The sequence below is a fragment of the Stegodyphus dumicola genome, chromosome 8 (assembly GCF_044657685.1).
Source record: "Stegodyphus dumicola isolate Sdum_Otavi_A_Nest chromosome 8, ASM4465768v1".
Classification (NCBI taxonomy): Eukaryota; Metazoa; Arthropoda; class Arachnida; order Araneae; family Eresidae; genus Stegodyphus; species Stegodyphus dumicola.
In genome coordinates, this window is record NC_140775.1 from 21179848 (window position 1) to 21205427 (window position 25580).

At 29.7% G+C, this 25580-nt stretch overlaps 1 protein-coding gene and 1 long non-coding RNA gene across 4 annotated transcripts in view; one reads left to right on the top strand and one right to left on the bottom strand.

The window, feature by feature from the left end:
* Positions 1 to 257: 257 nt before the first annotated feature.
* LOC118187979 (uncharacterized) overlaps positions 258 to 25580 on the top strand; it is a 28363-nt gene continuing 3040 nt past the window's right edge. Inside the window, exons 1-6 of one of the 3 annotated variants that reach the window (XM_085821649.1) lie at positions 258 to 435; positions 1102 to 1167; positions 6230 to 6300; positions 12579 to 12653; positions 22887 to 22961; positions 24401 to 24475. In XM_085821649.1, coding sequence (XP_085677775.1) covers positions 1118 to 1167; positions 6230 to 6300; positions 12579 to 12653; positions 22887 to 22961; positions 24401 to 24475 — 346 coding nt within the window. In that variant the 5' untranslated portion in view covers positions 258 to 435; positions 1102 to 1117. Of the gene's footprint in view, positions 436 to 455; positions 689 to 1101; positions 1168 to 4193; positions 4333 to 6229; positions 6301 to 12578; positions 12654 to 22886; positions 22962 to 24400; positions 24476 to 25580 lie in introns of those variants that run through there. The other 2 variants (XM_085821648.1, XM_035358294.2) reach the window with 2 other exon arrangements.
* LOC118187980 (uncharacterized) overlaps positions 12803 to 25580 on the bottom strand; it is a 29040-nt gene continuing 16262 nt past the window's right edge. The window contains exon 3 of the long non-coding RNA XR_004758041.2: positions 12803 to 13213. This is a non-coding gene — a long non-coding RNA (uncharacterized LOC118187980). The remainder of the gene's footprint in view (positions 13214 to 25580) is intronic.

Genomic DNA, 25580 nt, shown 5'->3' on the forward strand with positions numbered 1-25580 from the left:
AGAAAATGTAATTTAAATAGAAGGAACATTAGAAACAAATATAAGGAACATCCAAGTATAGCTGAAAATTTTTATAAAAATTATAAATGAGCTATACTATTAATTACGTTAACTTGTTGTATAATAAATAGCGACACTTAGAGGTATTGTTAGCATATCTCAGCGTAATTACTCATTTCAGAAGAATTCTGTATTTTGCTTCTTCCGTAGACATTCAACTGTCTCACTCTCTATATAATTCTCTTCCCATAGTTAACTGGCTTTCAAGATATGTATAATTACATGATTGATTATAGGTTATGAAAATAATTTTTAATTACCTACTAAAAGCATATTTATAGCGTTTACGAACAACGAAGAAAAGCTACCACGATCGGACGGCCTTTTGAATGCTGAAAGTGTCAGAGAGCTTTAATGGCTAAAGCTACTATAAAGGTATCTCTAGTAGCTCTAGCAATAGCCAACTAACACTAAATCCGAGTCCTTTCTCATTGGTTACCTTAGCTTAGGATCCGGTGCGATCTTTAGCATCTTATGCTATCCTTCATTCCGAAAGATCATTGAGGAACATAAATCTTTCAAGTTTCTTCCCTAAGTGATGGGAAAAGTGCCAACAGCTGTTGTAAAGTGATCGGTAAAACTAACAAAGTTCGGAAGTAACAATTTATTGTATTACGTATGAGCTTAGGTAATGAAATGTTTGAATTTGAAGTATTAAAAATGTTCTTGTAATATACAAGTGTACCGGCATTTGAGAATATCAGCTCTATAACTGATTTAATAGAAATATGATTTTTTTAAATAAAACCGGAGAGTTTTTTTTTTTTTTTTTAATTTTATAACAAACTAACTGGTAGTTAAAACTCTGTACTGACTTGATATATATGTCTTTAAATTTTTACACTATTAAAATGTAAACTATATGTTTTCCTGGTAACTTTTACATTTTTTTAAACAAAATCTGTGTTGAGAAATTAAATGCAGGAGAAAAGTACCAGATTATTTTATCCTGTGAAACTTGAATTATTAACGTTTTCTGTGATGAAATTGCATTATTATGTTAAAATTTAGCTAATGTATATCTATTTATTTTACTCTTAGTTTCCTGACTCAAAATATGAGAGAAGACATTAGAACTTATTTAGTGGAGACTGGTGAGATATGCAGGTAATGATAATAAATTTTCAGATTCAACAGTTTTGATGTATTTTACAAACTTTTGGAATCAGATTAGATCTTTCTTTATTCCATTCATAAATTCTGAAAGTTTAATTTATTATTATTTAATAGTTATATTTTACTTATCACTGATTCCTCTGAACCTTTAAAAATTATATCCATAAAATAATGCAGCCTGTTATTGCTTAATCAGAGGATGTTATTTTTAATCAGATTTAAATGGTTAATTAAGGAATGTCTGAAGAAGTTATAGTTTCCTGAATTTACTTAATGAGAATTTTAGTAAACTGAATTTTCCATGTTTGGATATTTTTAAAGTATAATCCATAATATAAAGCTGTAATGAATATTTTTTAATTAACAGTTTTATAAATTTTTCTGTGAGGAAAGTAAAATGCAAAACTATCAAAGTATGTGGGATGTAAATGAATTTTTTCTGTTCGAATTTTTATAGCTTCCAAAATGTCAGTGGCATAGCTAGAACAAGCAGTCTCTGAATTTCCTGCCATTCTTGATGTACAAGCAAATAACTATAAAAAAATGTTAAAACAAGATATAGGGAAGTAAATTAAAACTTATTTTATTTTTGAAGACAAACATTAATTTCCAACATTTTAAAATTATGTTATTATTTTATTTTTATACTTGACCATTGAACCACAAAATGCCTTGAAACCAATGATCTGGTTGATTACTGTTGTTGTTGTGTAGATGGTAGAGAAAGATTTTTTTGAATGCAAAATAGATGCTTGTATTTCTTAAATGGTTTTTATTTAGAAAATGCTTCTCACGATCATCAACACTTACTGCAATTGTAATATTAGAATATTTGGAATTTTTTTACTGGAAACTGTATTTTAGAATTAACTGCAAAAATTCAATAGGACTGCTCTTCTGTGTTTCGGTTTCCATAGCAATAATGGAAATATAACTCTGTAATAAAAATGGAAATATAACATGTCTCTTAATAACCTTATAAATGTCACCATTATCATAAGTTAGTTGGGTAAAAGTATATTTTAGGGTACCCTTTGGTGAAACTTGGCAATTTTTGGCAGTACATAGATACCGAGTTTGTGCAATTCTTTGACTTATTATTTTTGCTTGCATAATGGCAATTTTTGTTCTTCATTCACATTCTTCATTCATATTCAAAAATTATCACTATACAAAGCCAAAATAACAACACAAAAAAATGCACAAACTCTGTATCCATGTACACATCGATCTATTTTCACTTAACAAAAAGTCAAAGGAGTACCCAATTCTACTATACAGGCAAACAAAAAATACATAATCTCAATAAACTACATATTAAACCAAACAATAAAATAACATATAAAAGGAAAAACATGTTAGACATAAGCACTACAAAAAGCAAATATCCTTTTACCCTATTTAGAAGTTCCTTCATCTTTAGTTTGTGGCACACAAATTCCTTAATAGCATCCAAAAACTTTCTAAAATTATCTGAACTCGAATCCATATATCGGCGTTACCACATTTGAACCTTTCTTCATACAAACCCATCTAAATGGTTTTTATATTCGACCAGACGCATATCCTTCCTGCATACAGGACACTTATAATGGCTACTAAGTAAACCTTTGATTAATGTCAATTAATGCTCTTTTCCCCTTTCATTCCAAATCATACAAAAACTTCAAATTAATGTTACTACATTTAGCCATTCTACCGTCTAAACAATAAAACCAACACACACACCACAAAAGCACTTACAAAACATCCCATGGTTCAAAATTTCCCAGAATCATGCACCCAATTACGTCACAATAGGGTTTCCATAACATTCAACTTCTCAGGCTACCATAAATGAGACAACTTGGCCATAATATAAGGAGTACCTTAAAGTCTACTCTAACCATTAGTTGATATTCATAATTTGCATGAACAAATTTAAATGGAATAAAGAAGATGTTGGATCCTAGCAGAGCCCACACCTTTGGCACGAATGATTTCGGTTATGGCATGTATAAATGTGTTCATGGACAAAGTCAAGGGAGTGTGCAGTGCTAAGTTGGGCAATTCTCTGATGTTTTTTTAAGTGAAAATAGGTCGATGTGTACATGGATACCGAGTTTGTGCAATTCTTTGACTTGTTATTTTCAAGTTGGTGATTTTAAGAAACATGCGACACCAAGGGTGTGGGCTCTCCTAGGATTTTACCTAAAGAAGGTATAATAGAAGCGTGTAGTGATTGAAATTACGTTATTTCCTTGAATACTTTATCTTTTTCTTCCCAGTTTGATTCCTTAGAGCATTTAGAATCTTATTATTCTTCACCTGGCATGACGATTCACCTGACTAAATCCTATAAAATGGTGTTTGACTTAAAAAATGCAACCCAGGGCCTCCTCTGCTTCCCTTTATCTATGCAACTGCAGAACATATTTATTAACATACTGACAATGTTACCAAATGAAGGTGACAATATTAGTAGTATATGCTTGATATTTTACCTTGTATTCAAAATATCTTATAAAATTAAAAAGGAAGCTTATCAGTTGAATTAATTTTAGGAAGTCTGATATAGATCCAGATGTGTTGTAAATGAATTGATATTTAATTTATTCTTCAGATAAAATGTTACAGTATTGTCTAGAAAGTTCACAATGGCTGATCTTTACTGTATGGTACCCCTTGGTTTCTGTCAGAAAAAATCGCCAAGTGATATTGGTTGTTCGTGAAATCTGGAAGCCCGCTGCGTAAAATAGGTTTCTCTTTCTCGGTAACCCGAATGTTGATAATGTTCACAAAACTAGCCTTGAGGAATTTTTTTTTTTTTTTTTTTTTTAGTTTTAGTCATTAAAAAGGGGTTATTTCTGTGAACATCACCAAACGTGTTGTGATAAATTTAGATTTTGGCTATTTTTTGTAATAGTAACCCTTTTGTATGGACCCGGGTTTGTTTTTCAGTTGCTGTGTTTGTTTGCACGTGCGTGGTATGGTCTTGAATTTTGAACTGGCTATTATTTTACTCTGGGTACACCATCATTTGAGTATGTCTGAGGTGGGTAAGAAGATAAATGTTGATTAACAGCAGATGAGCTGAAGTGACCAAAAATTTAATTGAATTGCTTACATTGAGGATATGGTGATGGGAAGCGTGAACGTATGCACTTGAAAAAAAAGGTAAATTAAAAAATTGACATTTCATTTATTTATTTATATCTGTGTGTTAATTTTTGTTAAAAAAATTTGTTGTTTAATGTTTTTTTGTTAGGAAACATGTATTTTTGGTTATTTATTACTCTTTGTGTGTGGATTTTTGGTTATTTGTTTGTCTCTGTATTAAGACAGAGGCGAATTTTTTCTGGTTAACATGATAGTTTTAACTTTGTTTTAGCTTCCTGATTTTGTTTAAGGGAAAATAGATCGATATGTACATGGACAAAGTTAAGACAGTGCACAATGCCTAGTTTGTGCAATTCTCTGATTTTTTTAAAGTAGGTTGATATGTACATGGACAAAGTTAAGGCAGTGTGCAATGCTCTGATCTAAGTTAAAATAGGTCGATGTATACATGGACACTGAGTTTGTGCAAGTCTTTGACTTCTTGTTTTGCTTTTGTGTAGTGAGCGGAAGAATCGACACCATCTTGAAATTGGTGACAATCCTTCCTGGTGGTCAAAAAAGAGATGATTCGTAAAGGGGTACCGTGAATTTTAACCACACTCAACAATAAATTAGGTTTAATTTGTGAAATTCTGCCACTAAATTTTACTAGAAAATATGTATTTTCTTTATTTTATATAATACATATATAATAAAAGTATATATATATAGGATTAGCATGTACACGTCGATCTATTTTCACTTAAAAATCGAAGGAGCACCCAATTCTACACTAGTTCTACACTAGAGCCAAATATGTAATCTCAATAAACTGTATTTTAAATCAAACAATGAAATAACATAAAAAAGCACTACACACTACACAAAGGAAATAACCTTACCTTATTTAGAAATTTCTATGGCTCACAAAATTCTTTAACAGCATGTAAAAACTTTTTTCAAATCATGTTCCCTTTCTAATGGAACGCTTTATATGGTGACCATTTGAACCTTTCTTTCGACAAACCTATTCTGTAAGCGATCTGAATGATTTTTACATTCCACCATACACATTTCCTTCATACAAACAGGACACTTATAATGGCTACTAAGTAAATCTTTCATTTACACACCAATCAATTAATGCTTTTTTTCCCTTTTGTTCCAAATCGTACAAAAACTTCAAATTAATCTCACCACATTCAGCCATTTTACCGTCTAAACCACAAAACAAGTAACAAACTTCCTAACCAACACACACAATAAGCCCTTACAAATCTTTTCCCCTCATTCACCACAATCACTCAACCAATTGCATCACAGTAGGGTTTCCATATTATTCAACTACTCAGGTTACCATAAATGAAACAACAACTTGGCGATAATCCAAGAAGCACCCCTAAATATAGGCTCACCGAATGTGGTCTTTGTGAATCTGATGTGAATTTTTTATTATGATATCCCAGTGCTATAGAGGACAGTAACTGTTATTCTTGTATAAGGACAGCTTGCAGTTTTTTCCAGAGTAGTAAAGTTCTTTATGGGACATCTTAAGAAATTTTCATTTGGAATAAAATCCAAACAATTTGCTGGCCTGCTTTCTTTTCTTCAGCATTGTTTTCAACTTAATCTCCCATAAATTTTTCTCTATGAGTCATTCATTAGAAAAAAAATCTTGATCACTTTATAGGTTCAAGTCTCATATTGGATTCAAACATTTTTAATCTTTTTTTCATCTGTTTTGTTTGTGAACTGCATTATTCATTAGATATAAATAATGTTTGGCTGTTTTGCCATCACTTTAGATAGGTGGTTTTTTTTAATTTCCTGAAAATTATTTTAAATGATAAAACTTATTGGAAATGTCTGACTGCATGATATTTATTGATCAAGTAATAATCATACAAATGTCTTCATAATAACTGTTTGAGTGAATTTTGATTTGCATAAACTAATTTTTAAATCTGAAATTTAGATTGAAGGACTTTGTGAAAAGAAGATTGACAGAACATGATTGGAGAGGAGAAATGAAAACTTATTGCAGAGGTTGCTGATTTTTTTTTTTTTTTTTCTTTTTCTTTTTGCAGTTTTTACTTTTTAGATCTGCTTATGTTATTCACTTTGTAAAGTCAGGTGTTATTAACGGTCAAATCTCAATAATATATCATTCCAAATGTTGATTATAAAATGAGCTATTAGTCATTATGTAAGTTGATCTTAAAGAATTCCACATCAGCTTAATCTAGAAAAAGAAAAATGTAGTTTATTTATTTACATGGAATTATTTTAAAACAACTTAGAAATTAATAGATCTTTAATTGCAGGTAAAACTAGAAATCAGAATGTTTATTGCAAATGTATACAGTATAACATACCGTAGACATGGCTAAACTGTGACTTGAGTCATAAATGAAGATTGGTTTTAATTCTAAGATATAATTTGAAAAAGCAGATTTTTATTAGTTAGTAGTTTGCTTTTTAAAGTTGCATTACATGCGTAATAATTTTAAACAATTTCAAACTGAGCGTCGAGCACTAATCATCAAAATTAGGAAAAAAGTGCTAATAATTCCATTTTGGGACTTTCTGTCATGGCAGTGCTGGTTTAAGAACATAAAGGCTACTAGGGCAGTAGCAATGACGGATACATTGGCAACATTCTGTTCTGATCATGGAAATCAAATTTTAATCAAAAGCAAATCAAATGTTAGAAAAAACAAGATGTCTGATATTTAATGCTCTTCAAAAGAATTAAATCATATACTATAAGACTAATTTTGATCTCTGTGTGTTAGCCTTCATGAACTTAGGAGAAAATCTTCTAAGTTATTATATTTACCGAAAACCATGGTAAGTTGAGAGCTTACTTCAAATGGTTTTCGCATCTGAAAAATTCTTCATAGTGCATGCCATTCTGTTTCACTTGTTTTATTCTTTCTAGACTAGTAAATAAGGTTATAAATAAAGATTTCCTAGCTCTATTCTTCAAATAGCTGCATTATTGTTCATTTGAATAAAAGCCTTCTTAAAGAATAGTGTAAAAAATCTCTTCATTTTCTTTCACTTTCAATTTACATCAGTTCAAATCTCTTGACAGTTGTAATCAGGGGGAAAAAATCTGAATCAGACAAAAATACTTGGTTTTCCATCTGAGGAAAAAGAAAAAGGAATGTTCAGGATATTAAACAAAGAATTTATATTTTTGTATAAAATAGAAATGTGTAGTATTACACAATATAAAAAATCTTCTGGAATAGAAAATGACATCAACTAAAGTTTTGTATTTTTATTTTAATATATTTATTAAAAACTATTAAGGCATTGTTAAAAATTAAAAATTCTCATCAGTTTAAACAGTTCTTAATATCCAAATATTATTTTATTATTTTTAGAAAGATATATAAGTACAGTTGTAGCTTTTGGAAATTAGCTGTGGCTCTTGAATTTTGCTGAATTCTATCACATATCTTTTGCTGACATGAAGTTTGGTCACCCATGATGTACCATAATGCTTATCAGTTGAAACAACTGAGAATAAGACAATCTGTTTGTGTAATAATGGTGCTTTCTGATTGCATATACCACATTCATAAAAGTTGCCATGCATTGAGGACTAATTTTTCATTAACAACTATTTTCAAAAATGAAGATAAGAATTGGATAAAACAGCAATGAATTAACAAAATTAAAAACACTAAAACATCTATAATAAAGCAATGAACTTCTTGTCCCCCACCATATGCCAAATGATCTGTTTTAACTTAAAAAAATATCAGAGAATTGCAGAAAGTCGACATTACACACAGTTTGGCACTGCATACAGTGTTGTTCTTGATGTGTACCCAGTGCTTTATTTTTGCTTTAAAAAATATCAGAATTGCATAAATTTTTCATTATGCACTCTATTGTTTTTGCTTAAAAAATTAGAAACTTGCATAAGTTTTTATTTATAAAGTTCGATTGTTTATAAAATACAACTGTATGGAATGTGAGTTTTTGCATTGTCTACTATTAGATAAAATACCGCATTCTGAGGAAATGCAGTACTTTTTCATCAGCGAGCAAACTCTACAGTACCATTATGAATCCTTACAAAAAAAATGTACTCAGTGCAGCAAAAAGAAACACCACCGAGTCAAATTTGAAGTGGAAATCAGCATTTTTCTGCTGTGTGTGCCACATAAAAACATTTTGATAATGTCACACATTGTCTGTTTTAGTGACATAATGCATTGCCTTGTGAATACTTTTCAGGGATGTGGATAATCAAAAAGTACCAAATTCTCTTAGATAATACCCGCAGAAAGAAAACCAAATTTCTTTATTTAAAATAAAGTTTTGTGTTTGAGGTGTTTAAAATACTATATAAGTTGCATCTGAGAAGAATGATGAAAAGTAAATTCAGATTATGTCATTATTTTGCATCATGTTAAAGACTGTATGGTGAATCAGTTTTGGAAAGCAAATGCTTTTATTGGAGAGAAGATTAATAACGGACTAAAAGTGATGTGTGCACCGTTTCCTGTAAAGTGCCCAAGGCTCATGTTAGTGACAGACTCATACCTGCCGTCCTTCTTGCAATGAAGTTCATAGACTGGGTCTGATAGTACTTTCAACAAGTCATAACAACATTTGAATCCATTTCTTTATGAGTACAATTAACTAAATTTTATCAGTTTACAATTTTTATTTTCTGGCTGCATAAACAAATGATAGTTCAGTTGATGGCAAAGACGCTTATTGTTATTAAGGTTGGTGTTTCGGCTCTCCTAACCGACCTCTTCCACGTCAATGTCTTCAATCTGCAAAGCTGTAAGACTTCCTTTCTGAGCATGAGTAGGATTGTGCTGAAGGAGGGGTCTTCTCTGTACTTTTGTCACAAGGTGGAAAGAAGTTGGGCAATTTTTATTAGCTGATAAATTTTAATGCTTTCTCAAAGTGTTGTGATATCATTTCTAAACTTTACTGTCTATGTAATGTTCTTCTATAACAGCAGTTCTTTGGACATTTATATGGTCCAAATATGTGTATTAAAATATTGTATTCTCTGATCTGCAGTTTAATGATGATGATGTATGCCCTGTTACAAGTGACACTGCCAAGTGTGATTAGTAGCTTCTGAACAGCAGGATGGCCATATACTGATATCATGCTTAATATCACTGTTTACTGCTCTAAATACTTCTTTTTATTTGACTGTATGCTTGAAGGTTCTGCTAACATTGAATTCCTTAGACCAGGGATGGGCAAACTTTTTCGGTCGCAGGCCAGAAATCGAAAAAAAAAAAAAAAAAGTTAGCCAGGCCAAGGTAAATTTTTCTAAAATTTTAAAAACAGTATACAAGTATTATTATTTAAATATATTAATGAGATGAATGAAGTTATGATTTCATTTTTTAAAGTTCCTTATATTGAGGTTCGAAGTGAGATGTACTGATTCTAAGGAAAGAGGCTAAATGCTCATCTGTCAGTCTACTTCTGAAATATTTCTTTCTAAGGTTTATAGTTGAAAGCACTTATTCACGTATATAAGATGAACCAAACATAGCACTGATTTTTTGGGCGTTATATATTAAATTTGAGAAATTTACTTTCGATAATGATTTGTAAAACTCTAACTTTGGCATATTTAGAAACAACTGCATGAGATGATTGTTAGATTGCAATTCCATGAATTAAAGCTGCAAATCTGACCTCATTGCTTCACAATTTACGTTGAAAGGCATAGTAAAAATATCAAATTCTGTTTTAATGTCACTGAAATCTTCATTCAAACTCAAAATGCAGATTTTTCAAGCCCTCTTCATAATTCTGAAACTTCTCTTCAGTTACTGAGGGTATTGAATTTAACCTCTGGAAATGAGACAAGTCGTTCTTAGCTAGCTGCCCAGCAAACAGATTAAGTTTTATTAAGTTAAGATAATTAAACTTAAGTTTTTTCTTAAGAGATCTAATTCCCCTACATTGGATTCCCATATGTCTGCTCCCTGGGAAAAAGATAACGCTTGTTGGCACCAATCAACAGCTATAACTAATGCAGAACTTCTGCTTTTAACACCTAACCAATTGAAAGATGTTTGTGCTTGCTATTTCCATCGATTTATGTTTTGTAAAACAAAAATAGAGAAAGTAAGAAAATCATCAGTCCTTTGAAAAAAAGAAGAAAAAAATAATATTTAAACAAAGTAGAAAAGGAGATGGATATATATAATATATAAATATATATTTCTTTTATTTGCCTCGGACTGGCAAATTAAAATTCTATCCGTGGGCTTGATAGAATGGCCCACCGGCCGTAGTTTGCCCATCCCTGCCTTAAACCTACTAAATTGATAAGTATATTTGGTACTTTTTTTGTTTCATCACAGCATCACTTATGTTAGATTTGATTCATGTGTCTTACTGAATGAGTAAAATTGTGAGCTCAGCTGTTAAGCTATGTATTTACTGACTTTAATTCACTCACCAAAAGAACTTGTATAATGTTAATGCAGTTTATGTCCTTTTTAAGCATACTCCTCCTCTACCTATATAATGTGGGCAGTTTCATTTTAAACTAACAGATACTTCATAACTTTGTCTACATAATGTATATTAATGCTTGAAAATGATTTAAATATTATTAACAATTAAATATATATCAGCATTTTCTTGAAAGTTCTCATTCTGTTAATGGAGGAACGCTTAATTTTTATTTAACAGGAACTTTGTTCTCCTAGTGTAAGTACAGTGTGCACTGGAGGCATTAAAGAAGCTCTCTCTGAAAAAGTATGGAGAATAAATTTTAATTCACTGTAATTTTTACTCATTTTAGTTTTTTAAATCATGTTAGCTTAGATGATTTTGAAATCAACTTCCAGTAAGTTGTTATTAGAAAAAGAATAGATTGGGCAAAAGGGAAACTCATGTCTATTTCTTGACATAGCTTTGTAATTTAAAGCACATTTCAGAGCACAGTTTGTTTAATTTTCTGATTCAAAAAAGAGCTTTCTAATTAATACTAATCCTTGACTTGAATCATGTTAGTTTCTGATTCATGAAGGTCTACTTTCTAAACTGAACTTTTATCGGTGGAAGAAAATAGAATCTATTCAGTGGTTGAAAAGTGAAGACAGTTGAACATGTTTTTTGTGTACATGTCTTTAATTTGTTTTTAATTCTGTCAGCTCAGATAGTATGCAGAATCTTGTAATATTATGTGATAATTTGATGTGGCCTATCTCTTGCAAATTCTCTTTTGTCCTTTCTGTTATCAAAAGCCAAGAAGAATATACTTTTAGCTCAAATGTTGTGTATCTGTTAGCTTTTAAAACAAGATAACTTTTTAAACAGTATATTCATGAACATTCATTTTTGTTTTGCTCAAGTGGAATTTTTAGAATTGTAACTTGTCAAAATCTTACTCTGAATTTGTGTATATTATATAAACAGTTTTGTAAAATACGAAATTTTGATGTAGTGTCTTTCTTCTTCAGACTTTTAACCAACTCTTCAATAATCAACACATTTTTTTAACGGTTAAATATTTTTATTTCGGCATTTTTAGCTTTAAATCAGCAGCAAATGAATATCTTGATAGTTTACTGTAATAAAGACATAGAAATTTTCAGCAGCATATGATGAGTATTGTTTTTAAAACTACAGATAAGTCCTGTTTGCTTCTTTGTGTAGTCAGTAGTTATGACAAAATACAGTGTCATTTTTATAGATTGGTAGACAAATTCCCTACACATTTTGTAATATGTCAATATTTTAAAGATATTTTTCATGTAAAAGTAAAATATCATGGGTAAAAGCAGCTGAATTTTCAAAAAATTTAACAATGCAATGAACTTTACAATCTGAAAACTATTTTTAGAAAGAAATTTGTACTTTGAACAAAACATCAGAAAATTTGCCAAGTAGAGAAAGTTTTTATATATACATTGTACAGAGTTTTGTCTATTTAGAAATATTATGTGATGTGTATAGAAATAAAAAGTAAACACAATTAATAAGAAATATCTATGATTTTTTAATAAAGGTTCATGATCCTAAAAAAGTTTTGATCTAAGAGTTTTACCCTGCTGTTCATGTTGTATGCACTACATAACAGAAAACAAGATGCCAGTATTCTTGGTCTAATTTTGATTGCTTTAATGCAGAAAGCAGAAGGAAGAAATTTAATAAACTTGTGTTAAGTATGACTATAAGAAAGGCAACCTATGAAGTCTTTTTTTTTTTTTTTTTTTTTTTTTTTTTCTTTTCATATATTTTAGTATTGTTAGAAAAGTTGAATGATATGTATTTTTTTTTTTTTTTTTTTTTTTCTTTTCTCTTGCCAGATGTCATAATAAAAAGAGGTATTGAGAAACTTAAATATGAGGAACTTATGAATGAAATGACTTCTGCAGGCAGAGGTATGATATGTTTTACTGTCTGTTGTAATTTAGAACTTAAACATTGTGATTGAAAGCAGTTTTATTTATTAACAGTTTTTATCTAGTTGTTCCATGTAAGTGAATTTTATCAGACTAGATTGGCTAAAAAATAAAGCAGGAGCAAGCAATTCAGCATTTACAGGTATATGATATTTTACCAAAAAAATCATGCAGGTTTTACACTCTGAAACCATATACAATGGGAGATATACAAATACAAAACCATATACAATGGAAGATATACGATTTTAACAAAAGAAATTTGACAGCAATGGCGAAACTGGATCTTTTGCGCCACCCTTCTCAATGTCCACCAAAACGTCAAATCAGTAAAATGTGAAAATGATACATAGAGAAATAAATCAGATTTCTGTGTTTATTTTTTAAATAAAATTTTGATTCAAAGATTCTAAAGTGTTCTCTCTCTCTCTCTCTCTTTTTTTTTTTCTGTTAGAAAAATCATCAGTGACATTCTAGAAGTTTGTTTCGTAGCTCTTCTATAGACACTATAGTAAAATTGGTACTTTTCCTTTATCTGCCTGCAATATCAAAAAAATTATAAGAACAAATAATATGATGTAATAATACAATAATAATTGATAATATAACAATGAGAAAAATAAATTAAATTATAAAAAGGGTAGAAGGGGCATTAAATTATATAATTTGAGATTCACTTATTCACATTTGTCATTCAAAGAAGTAAGAAAGCCATAGCAAGAATATGAAGCTGTTGAAATCTCTTTGAATTTTTTTTAATATTCTATTCAGTGTAAGAAACGTTTCTCTCTTCAACTGAATTTCATGTGACAATTCAGCTTCTCGTGATTCTTCACTTCACGAATGATTGAGTGGATAAAATGGCTGAGTATTAGTTATTTGATCTGGCTTTAAACCCAAACACCAGACTTGCTGCCATATGTGTAATATAGATATGTAACATTGTAGTCATGCATGCATGACATGGATACTAGCTAGACTGCCACTTTCATGAAGTGAATATGAGCCAGTTCACAGTTTTCAAGGCCTTTGCTGAGGATTTTAATTTTCTACAAAAGCATCCATAGACACAATATCATACTGAACTTTGCTCCAATTCCATTTTGATTTTTGTTCTGAAAACCCTTTTGACTAATTCCGATAATATGTTTTACATGAAAATCCTCCAAAATACACAATCTGGCGCAGACTGCTGCTTTTGTTTCCTATAGCTATGCATTGATAATAGCTAACAGAGTGTTAGAATAAGGCCTGAGAACTGCTTCAAGAGAGGTCTCATGCCTCTTTTTAGCAGAATTAACATGAAGCAGAAACAAGCTGCAGAGAATAATAGTCCATTTAAATGAGATTTTGAATGAGACTCCCAAACAGCATCCTATGGAAATGGGAAAATGGTTCCATTGATTTGCTGATGATTAACTATGTTTCATTATCAAAAGGCACAAACAGATCATTAGTGTTGTATCATTGGAGACCAGTTAAATACACAAGTACCAGTTTTAGATTTTTAAGAACCAAAGAATGAACTAGAAGTAATGTTAAAATGAGTTTGGCATGAATGTAGGAAATATTTATTTATTAGAATAACTATAATAAGGAAGGTAAAATAAAGCAGCTGAAGACTGTTAGCCCATTTATTTTTAGGAATAGGTAGGGTAAAGCTGGTATTCCATTCATTTGCCAGGAAATAACCAAACATCTCTGAATAAGCTGGCTGCGTGCATCAAGTATTGATTTTCTGATAGGTGCCGATGGATGTACAAAAAATTACTGAAGCTGTCAAACCATGGAATAGTTATGATCAAACTAGCTAAATAATCATAAATAAATGCCTTACTTTATTAAAAGTAGGAAAATTTAAGCCTTTTTGCACTTTCATTATACTTTTATGTGAGTGCCAATTAGTTTAAATATTTACATATATTTCAAAATTTATGAATATGTTTTGTACATCTTTCTTTTTGTTACCCATTTTTCTATTAATATCTGTTGCCTTCATGTATGGAGAATATAGGCCCGTTTCCTCTGCTGCGTATGCGTTTCTCCAATCAGCGAGCGAATTCACTTTGATTGACATCTGCAATCCGGTTGATGTGCGTTGACGGATGACGTACAGATGGAGTTCAAGAATGTTCAACTTCTATCCGTATGTCTGCAGATGCGTTGGAGTCACGTGGTAAAAAGGAGCAATCAGGTGTAGTCACCAAAAATTAATGGCGGCAGAAGTAGCGATGAACGCTTACTTAGGGAAAGAATGTTTTGCTAAAAAATACTTATTTCTGAATTAACATTATAGTGAGAAATCTGCGCGCTGAAAAAGTCAGCAATCAGCTGAATTTAGTTAAAAAAAGATAAAAATAAGATAACTGCAACTACAGTACTTATTCGCAGATAAAATCAGGCGTTCAAGAAAATCGGCAGCAAAGATTATAATTCCGAGTCCATGAAATAGCAAAATTTGTCCTGACAATTCTTTCCTAGTTCTGAATACACATTTACCTTTAATGAAAATGAATGTCTAACTATATCAAACTGCTATAGCAAATCAGATATGATTAAAAGTATATCTTTTTGGCTAACGTATATTTGTTAGCACATAGAATACATTTTTAGCAGCCCTTTCAACTTCAATCGGAATGCCACTTTAAAAGATAATGTTTTTTGTAAAAAATGTACTAGAAGCTGAAGAACAAACTCTGGTAAATTTTTTAGACAATAGAATGCTGAAATAGGACCAAAAAATTTAGTTTTAAGAATTGATTTACTTGACGATGTATATAAGCCAAAATATGCATATCATTCCCGTGTGATGTTAACTTAGTGGTAAAGCTGAGGGTAACAAGGTTTAACTTTTGAGGTCATGAGTTCTGCAACTTTCTTAGCTTTTTGTTCCAGTTTGATCTATATTCATGTTTTATAATTTATTTCTATTATCATATGCATTAAATGTAATGTTTTATTTATGCTCTTATTTATTTACATTTCCCCGCAAAAAATTTTGAAAATAATATAATACGAATTTAAAGCATACACTTTACATATATATTTGAATTTAACAAACATTCTCTATTCGTTAAAAGCAAATTTAAAGTTAATTAAATTTAAATGAAATTTAATGCAAACAAATAAATGATTAATTATTGCTGTGAACTAATCTACAATATTTTTTAAATTCTGAGAGCATATGTAAATCAAGTGCAAGTATCAGAATCCATGAATAGATATATAATTCTAAAAATTTATTTATATTATTATTCACTTATGCATTTTTATAAATTTTTTAGTATTAATAAATTTTTGGAATTATATATTTATTCATGGATTTTGACACTTTATTTACATATGCTTTCAGAATTTAAATGATATTGTAGATTAGTTCACATCAATAATTAATCATTTATTTGTTTGCATTAAATTTCATTTAAATTTAATTAACTTTAAATTTGCTTTTTACGAATAGAGAAAGTTTGTTAAATTCAAATTTCATTCCTTGCAGCAATTGAACAAGAGAATTATTTAAATTTAATTTAACTTTGCTATTTATTCTTTTGAAACCCTGTACATATATATATATATATATATTTTTTTCGTTTCACTTTTATGTGAATGTATATACCTATGCTCAGACTTTGGGATGTTTACGGCTCTAAATTTTCATTACCAATTAGCATGAGATAGTATTAATGCCCTAAACACTTTTTTTTAACAAAAAATTACTATAATAAATGCTTTTAAATTCAGTCCTCTCCAGCAGAAGGGCAGGAATTAATTAATTAAATATTTCCATTTTCTTTACCTAATGTGTGTATATATAAAAAGAAAAAGCTTATTTTAATAATTTCTTCTATAAAAAGAGATATGAATTAAAAAATTTTAAATTAAAAATAATATTTTATGGATTATGCATAAAATATAACTGCCCATAGTGCATTTTAAAACAAACGAGATTTCTAATAAATTATCCAGCTATAACCCTGAAGTCAGCGGTATACAAGCATAGCAAATTTTGTGTAAATATTGTGAACCTTTCTTTACAGTTGCTCTGTATTTTTAAAGTACCAACTATTTTTTAATTCATTTAACTTTTTTATTTTATTTATTTGTTTATTTTTTCAGTAACAGTACATTTTAGTTTTAATAATATCATCATTATTTAAGGCTTTTAGAAAAGCAAAGAAATTGTTTTAATTTACTTCAGCTTCTATTAATAGTGGAAATGCAATTAGTGATGTTCATAATAATGCTTTATAACCTTACTTATCTAAGAATTACTAGCGTACTTTACTTTCGCAGTTCATAAGCAAAAATAAAAATTTTCAATAACATGGAATTTAGTAAACAAAACTTTTCTGCGTTTTACATCAGGATCCGTAACAAATCCAAAACAAACAATATTCGCTTAAGCAGGAAAAATTCAGATGGTCAGCATTGTAACACGTGAACTGGTTGTTTGGCACCAAAATATTACAGTGACACCTAGTGGCAGAAAATGAAAATAATCTACGGATATGCGGCAGTGGAAATGCTTGTACGGATGCCGTAGGTGTGTCTTCAATAGACGGAACGTGTTCGTACGCAGTAGTGGAAATGGGCCTTATAACTTAAAAAACTGAATGAGTATAATTGGCAATAAGTTAAGTGACATGAATTAATATTGAATTTTAGTTGCCTTTTAAGACAGCTTTATTAAATTAACAAGAAATAAATTTTAGAGCAGTCAATATAATAATAATACTGCAGGCAATCTACTATGACAGTAATTAAATTAAAATGTAGTAAATTTTGAAGTAGGTAAATGTTTACTTATGGATTGTTAAAAATATCTTGAAAGATATATTACTGAAAATTCATATTATATTAGATTTTATGATATAATTTATTTGTTGTACATGGAAATTTTTAGAATGGGAACTGAACGCCAGGTTACTCTTTCAGCATGGCAAAAGCGGCAATTAACTGATAGTTTTAAAGGTATCAAACACAAATAAAAGTCATCCAAGATTTGATTATCCTTCAAAGTGTTATCTCACACCATTTTCTAAGCTGCAAATCAGTTAGCAAACAGCCTTAGCAGCAACTGCATTCAGGTACCATTCTCTGTCATTTCTGGCTTAAAGAAACTCTAAAGCAACTGCAATAAAGTTGTTTTAGATGTTCACACTCCTACAGGAACTTGAATCAACTATTTAGCTGCTGCACAGAAGCTTTATGTGTTTGGACTTTGCGTGGAAAAAAAAAATAGTCGTTTGTATCCTACTCACCTCTTCAAAAGAGGCCTGTTTAAGGCTGTCTATGTTATCATCAAAAGAGCCAAAATGAATTTGACTGTGTGCTGTACACTGATAAGTACATATTAACCTGAACTGGGATTATAGACATGTTTTGATAAGGAGGGAGCGAGGAGTATGTAACTTGTCTTCTCTTCCTCATGAAAGGTTTTGCTTCAACAAAAGCTGTTTCATAATTTATGAAGAAATTGTCAAAAATGGCTACACTGAGCTGTATATCTCTGATGGATGTTCTATAGTTGGTCACAGATATGTAGACAAAATCTTGAAACTCCATATAAGGTCATTTAGGGATGCTATTTTCTGCTAATGGATGACAAGGCTTGTTTGCAATGAGGATCTTTGGTGTGAGACTATTCAAAATAGAAGATATCACTTGAAAGAACTCCCCAAATTACTTACCAGTTTTGAATCTGATTCACCATGTATAGGATGCCTTATGTAGCTACATTATAGAATGCTAAATGTCTTCTTGCATTAGGCTTGATCAACTATTTGCTAAATTCTTTGAAATCAAGATGTGAGGTTTGCATTCCTGTCATATGCCATATTTAAAAAAAAAAAAAAAAATTTCCCGCAAAACAGAGAAATAATCTTTCCATCATTTTAGAAATTTAAATTTGTTATTTTTAGATTAATGAACTGACATAAATTAGTAATTTATATTAAATAATTGCTTTCATACAAATTGTTTTTAATAATTTTTCAGTAAGTAATAGTCATGTTTTTTTTCTGTTAATATCCTTTATTAGAAATAATACATGACATGCATGATAAGCAGTGCATTAATTGTATGATCAGTGAGTGTTATATCTTTAATAGAACATGAATAAATTATCAGAACTTTGCTACAATCATAAACTTAGCTTTTACACATGGTCTAAAATATTGTTACGTATTTTGTATTTAGTTAGATATTTTTAGTAGAGTTATAATTAAAATTGTTTTATTTCCCCATTCAATGCAGCGTGTGATAAATTTTAAGAAAAAGCTACACTGAAAAAGTAAAAATATAAAAACACTTGCTCTTAACATTGAATAAATTGATGTCTCTTTTATTTGTATTTAAATTGAATAAATATAATTGACTACTGTGTTAGCTTTAACCATAATTCCATTCTCTTGCTAGTTTACAGAAATATCGAGAAGCAAAGAAATTACTAGAACTCTCTCGTGCCCGATTAAAAGCTTTAAAATGCCAGAGAGACATCTCAGCTCAGTTGTTTAATTAGCTGCTGCTGTTATTATTTGAGTTCAGCATGATATAGGTTTACCTTTCTTTTTGCATTGCATTGTATTCTATTTATTATTTTTAGTAGTGTAAAGTGTAATTACTGATTATATTGCATGATATTTTGAACAATTGTACAGATATCGCTGAGGAAAATTCCGGCATTTTGTTATATTTCTTTTGATAAAAATAAATTTTGGTAACATTTTATCAGACTTGTGCATTCTGTCTACTAGGAACCTGTTCGCACACAACAATATAAATTGATAATTCAAGATAGCTATAATATATTTTATATTTTAGGCTACCTTGTGTAAGTCTTTATCATCTAACAGGTATATTTCAAATATACCCATCTGTTGCTTATATATATATATATAATTAAAAAGTAAATTCTTCTAACTATTGCCTATAAGCTAAAGGTTCTTTTGCAAAGTAGTATAAACACAAAGTAAAGAACCAATTGTATTGCCTATGAGCTAAAGTGATACTTCGGTTCCTTTGCAAAGTAGTATAAACACAAAGTAAAGAACCAATTGCAATTCAAATTGTAAAAAACACAATATGTATGAAATACCAATTAAGAAAATTAGAAAAAGGTGAAAGCTTAACTTGATTCAAACTTAAAAGTTAATATGCATGTAGAATAAAGTTTAAGCTATCTCAAAACATATTAGAAAAAAATATTACAAAAAAATCATGTTAAAAAACAATAACTACAACTAAGCAGTGGTAAATGGAAAAATTAGCCTAATTCGAATATCACCATGGACTTTTCAAGAAAAATGCATGGTGAGCTTCGAACTCTGCTAATTCCAGAACACGTTTCGTCAAACAGGACATTGAGACTGATTGCCAATTTTTTTTTTTTATTTATTTATTAAAAAGATCCAAATATTAATTGAAACCAAGTTTCAATTTCCCGGTTTCATTTCCCAACGCGTCCGCTGTTAACAAGTATATGAGAAATACTTAATTTGTGCAGGAAAAACTATACAAGAAGCCTGGTAAGGCAAATTTGCAGCAATAAAATAAATAGTGAATTGCTATTAGTCAACATATTCACAAACTTTATGGGTGAACCTTCTTAGTCTGAAGAGTTATAACTTTAAAAAAGTAGTAACAGCAATTATTTTTTTAAATAATAAAAGATTCATATTGGGTCAGTTTATAACTCAAATTTAGAACAACAAAAAGATGAAATGTAAAAACAATACTTGAATTCAAGACTTCTTTCTGCAAGAAGCTGTTTCCAAAAAATGGCAAAAGAGGGAGTTATATGTAGCAACAGAAAAGAGTGAAAAAGATAAGAATTAAATTCACCAATTAGGTGAGACTACACAAAGGGGGAAAAACACATGTTGGGAAGCAATGTCCAATGAAACCTAACTAACTGAAGGGGACCTGAGTCCAAAAAATTGTGGGGGGGGGTGTAGATGGTAGTTTTTCTCAACATGACGTCTGTCCTGTGCAATGTCAATTCAGGAATGGTTAGAAAAGGTGAATGCAAAATGGCTAATTTTTACACTTGGTACGGCCTACCAGCGGCCGGGCGGTAAAGACGCTGAACACTGGTAATTCGGTCCGAGTTTCGAATCCCGCGAACGGGCTGCTTGCATTGGCATTTTTGTGGTTTTCCCCATGTGTAACATGTATATGAGCCAGCTTCTCTTAGAAAGTGCTCCACGAAGGCATCCCCCCTTTAGGCTGATAGCCCTTGTGTGCTTTGTCATAATTGAATAATCCAGTCTTACACTTGCTAAAATTGGCCAGAAAAGTAGTTGAAATTGGAAAAATACAGTATTTTGTTAGTTAAAGTCATAATTCTTCAAGCTAGAGGGCCTTTCAAGCTTCTTTGAAACGAAAAGGGCCCATAAAATTTAATAAAAAGGATAGATTTGGCCAGAAAAAGATATTATTTTACATATAATACATATTAATAACAAGATTTGAAAGACTGAGCCAAATGTGTAGAGAAGAATTTTTAAGTAGTGAGAGTAAATAAGCTATACATTTTTGCATTAGATCATTTAAATTAGCCATCCATTAATCACCTTCCCTTTTGGGTTTTTAGAAAAAATTTCATTATCTAACTCAAATAATCTAAAAAAACAGATAAATGCCAGCTTTTTTTAGGGAATTTTTGATGATTGTATTTGGAATAAGATTGTCTTGCAAGATATTAACAAATTAGTGTATTTCTTCTTGTAGGTGTTGTACATTATTACAAATTCTTTTAATTCATAGAAGTTGTGCATTAATTATATATATATATTGAATGAACTGAAATTCATTGAAATCGAAAAAAACGTTTTTCTAATACTTGTGCAATATCTGCAAAGTATATATTAGTTAAGTTGCTTATATATATATATATTGTAAATATTAAGATAGGTAAAATATTTTGCACTTTAGTATTTAAATGATACTTTGAAGAGAAAACATCAAATGTGTAATATTTTATATATATATATATATATATATATATGTTACCGTAAAAGACCGAAATTGGAGAATGTCAACATTCACCAAATACGTCGGTGAAAGATCGAATATTTCTTTACATTCTTGTACATTCGGACCCTCACCAGATATGCTCTGGTGTAGGTCGAAAAGAGAGGAGTATATGTACACGCTGCCATTCCAAAAGGAAGTGTTCCACAAATAAATGCAGTTGTAAAAGAAAGGGCCTTTTGTGCAATTCAAAGTGTCATAATAGTTTAAGTTGTTGCAATAAATAAGATTTGAATCACATAATTTGGTAAGTTTATAACTTCTGTTATTTCCCTTTCTCATTTTGAATGTACTGTGTGTTTTAAGTTCTTATGTTCTTTTTCTGAGTCTCAAGTGCATTTTTTCGCGAATGAATTATGGAGAAGGAAGTATAATATTCTTATATGTTCAACATTCACCATTAGTACATGGTGAATGTCGACATTCACCAGTGTAAGTCAGAAATAAGAGTATTTGGAAAATATTTTGGACATACACCAAGCGACTATGTGAATGTTGACATTCACCGTTGAAAGTCGACATTCTCCAGATTTCGGTGTTTCACCATAACATATATATATATATATAAGATTTAAAATATATATATTTTTTTTTTTAAATTTTACAATAGGTAAAATTTTCTACATTTTAGTACTTAGATGATACTTTAAAGAAAAAATATTAAATGCATAATATTTTTTTTCTTCATTTACTAGCTTTGATTTAGTAATACTTTCAAATTCAGATGTAGAAAACTGAAAGCGATTAAGTTCCTTCAGGTATTTCCATTTAGTTTGGTAGGTTCAAAGTTAAACTTTTGATGTTCATATACAACACCAAGAAGCTATTTCTTTTTCCTTTTTTTCTTTTCATGAAAAATTCTGAATAGACACTTATTTTCTAATAATTCTATTAATTTCATTTCAATCAGAATGTGTTGAAAATATAAACTAAGCATACCCTGTTTCTTATCATTCTTAAAATATGAGCCATGAAATTTTATGTATTGAAACTCTAAATTATTATCATTATATACTGAATTTGTATATTATTTTATTCAGATGTAGATAGTATTTGATTATTTATGAACCATAGCCTGTCTGTATTCACACTTGTTTTTAGAATTTTGTAGAATGAACATTTCAATTATCAAAATAATTAAGATTTAGCAGTCAGTATTATTTTCCTTTATATTAACAGAAATTGTGAAAGAAAGAGGAATGGCGAATCTTACAGTTGATGAGCTTTATAAAGAACTGACACCTAATGGCAGAAGTATGACATATTTTATTTTATTAATATTTTGCTTTAATATAACTTATTCCAGAATTATAGAGTGTTGTAATAAATTAAGTTAATGTAATTATTTTATGCCTACCTGTGCAGTTACAAAGCCTTATATTAAGGTATTCACAATAATGAAAGTAAGATATCAGAATTGATGCAAAATGTTTGTACTAAGAGTTCTCAGAGGGGACAGAGTAAGCTTTGCTATTCCGCTTCTTTATTCCATTTTAAATAAAAGTTCAGATGAAAACTCTGCATAACTACTTAATAAGGCAAATAAAAAAAATATGTCACTTATATATTATGCCATCAACCATGAATCTTTTGCCAAGTGGCATGATTTAGCTCCAATTATGGATAAGCATAATGTAACAGTACCCTCATAATATTTGCACTTTAATTTTGTGTAAACTTGAATGATTCTTGATGAACCATCTTTTGATTTTTTCCAACAAACTTATAAATTAACTGTTATTGCTTTATTTCCCCTCCATTTTGAAAGAAATGATTAAAATCTGGGAACTGCCTTCTATAGAACAGAAAACAGTGGATTATTTTAAAAATTATGTGATTCTACCATGACAAAATGTGTATTAATTAACACGATATTGTTAGCTGAATATGACTGATGAAAAAGGACAATAGAGTGAAGGAATTACCTACAGGAAGTTTGTACCCATAGCTTTCTAAACAGAGATTCCGCTAAAATTTTTGGGCCTAACAAAATAGTAGAAATCAAAGGAATCCTTTTTAGGAAGTGTGAAAACAAAGTAGGTTGAATACTGACTGTTTATTAAATAAAGATGTGTCATTTCCTTCCGAATAGTATAGGAACAATTAGGGCAACTTTAGCAGAATCTCCACCATCATAGTTCGATGGTAGATAATTTTATCAGTTGATGGGGTAATATGTAAGTACCTAATATATTATTGTTTATGTATCTTATCAATATAAAATTTATTTAGTATGTGTTAAACTGTGTTAATAAATATGAAATAATTATAGTTTGGATTATAGCTATTGACCTGAATACTTTCGTTTTATGTTTTTTGTACCTTCTTCCTTGAAGTCATCTAATTCATTACAATAAACTGTACTCATATGAAAGGTTTGGAAATTTTCAAGATATTTTAAATAAGTGGAGTATATTATTATCTTGTTAAGAGTAATGATAATTCCAAAAAAATGCATTATTATGTGTCTGATATATGAAGTATGTCATTGACAATTTAGTCAGTATTAAGTTTTTAAATACTCAGCTAAAATTTAATATCTTAAAAATTTATGAAGTTTTGTAGCACTCCTGATTTATATTTTCTTTTAATATTCTTCTTATGTTTTGCAGGTTAATTATACCTTAATACATTTTGCTTTAACTTATGCTTTATTATTAGCTAAGAAGTTATTGTTTATTTTGCCTAAATAGGTACTGTAAGAGAAAGAGGTGTTGAGAATCTTACAGTTGATGAACTTTTAAATGAAGTAACACCAAAAGCTAAAGGTAAGATATGTTTCATATGTGAATTTCCATGGTTGGAGACTTTTAACAAAATGTCATTCTTTTATATTTCTGTACCTCAGTCCAAAGTTAAGGAAACTTTTCATGTTGGAAAGTAAATTAAATTAACCCATTACCTAATAAGGCAACATTCAAAAATTTTCAATTTGATTCAATTCAAAATTTGAAATTTCGTGAAAAATCTACTAATTGCCTGTTACCATGGGATAGAAAAATCTTGAGCTTAAAATTAGTAATTACATAAATTAGTTGTATTTGTGTTTTAATTAATTATTTTTGTAATTGTTTATTTTGATATAACAAAAATATATTATAGAAAATTTTGAGTTAATTTTGATTTAATTTAAAGAACCAGTTAATCTTCATGAAAATTTCCAATGGTTTTTGAAAAAAATTATGTTCCTAGGTGTATTGTGATTATTTTTAAGATAATGAGTGAGTTGATACAGAAAAATTTTAAGTTTTATAAAGTAGTCAATGTGGATATTGTGCCAAGATTTTTTTTCTTTCTTTATATAGATTTTAATAACAAAATGCCAGTTTTTATTGATTTATAAATTTCTATAAATAATTTATTAAGAATTATTATGAGCAGGCAGTCTGGAGACTCATGCCATACATGGCCAGGGCTTCATCACTTCCATATAGCTTCATTACTTCTGTTATTGAATTCACTACCTGTGCTATACAAAATCAATTATTTCAGAATCATTGCTAAATATATGTTATAAACATCCCTTCTGACCCACTCTAAAAAAATCTGAAATTTTGCAATGCTTGCTAGTGTGGCATCTGGTTTTCCTAATAAGATCTAGAACATTAAGATCATTTCTGAGTAAATAGGGATACCTACTACAGTCCATGATATTGATGAGAGTGTTGAGCAGTAAGAGACTGAAGTTAAATAAAAACCTTTTAATAACTTACTTGTGATTGCTTTTTGTAAGAAAGTATTTAAGTATTTGGTTGTAGCATGGAAATTTGTTGCTTTTAGCTGGTACATTAAGGTCAGTATCCATCATCTGAGGCTATTAGGCATGTTGATTTTGGTCATATTAAGGAGAAATATATTGATCACAATAAGTGG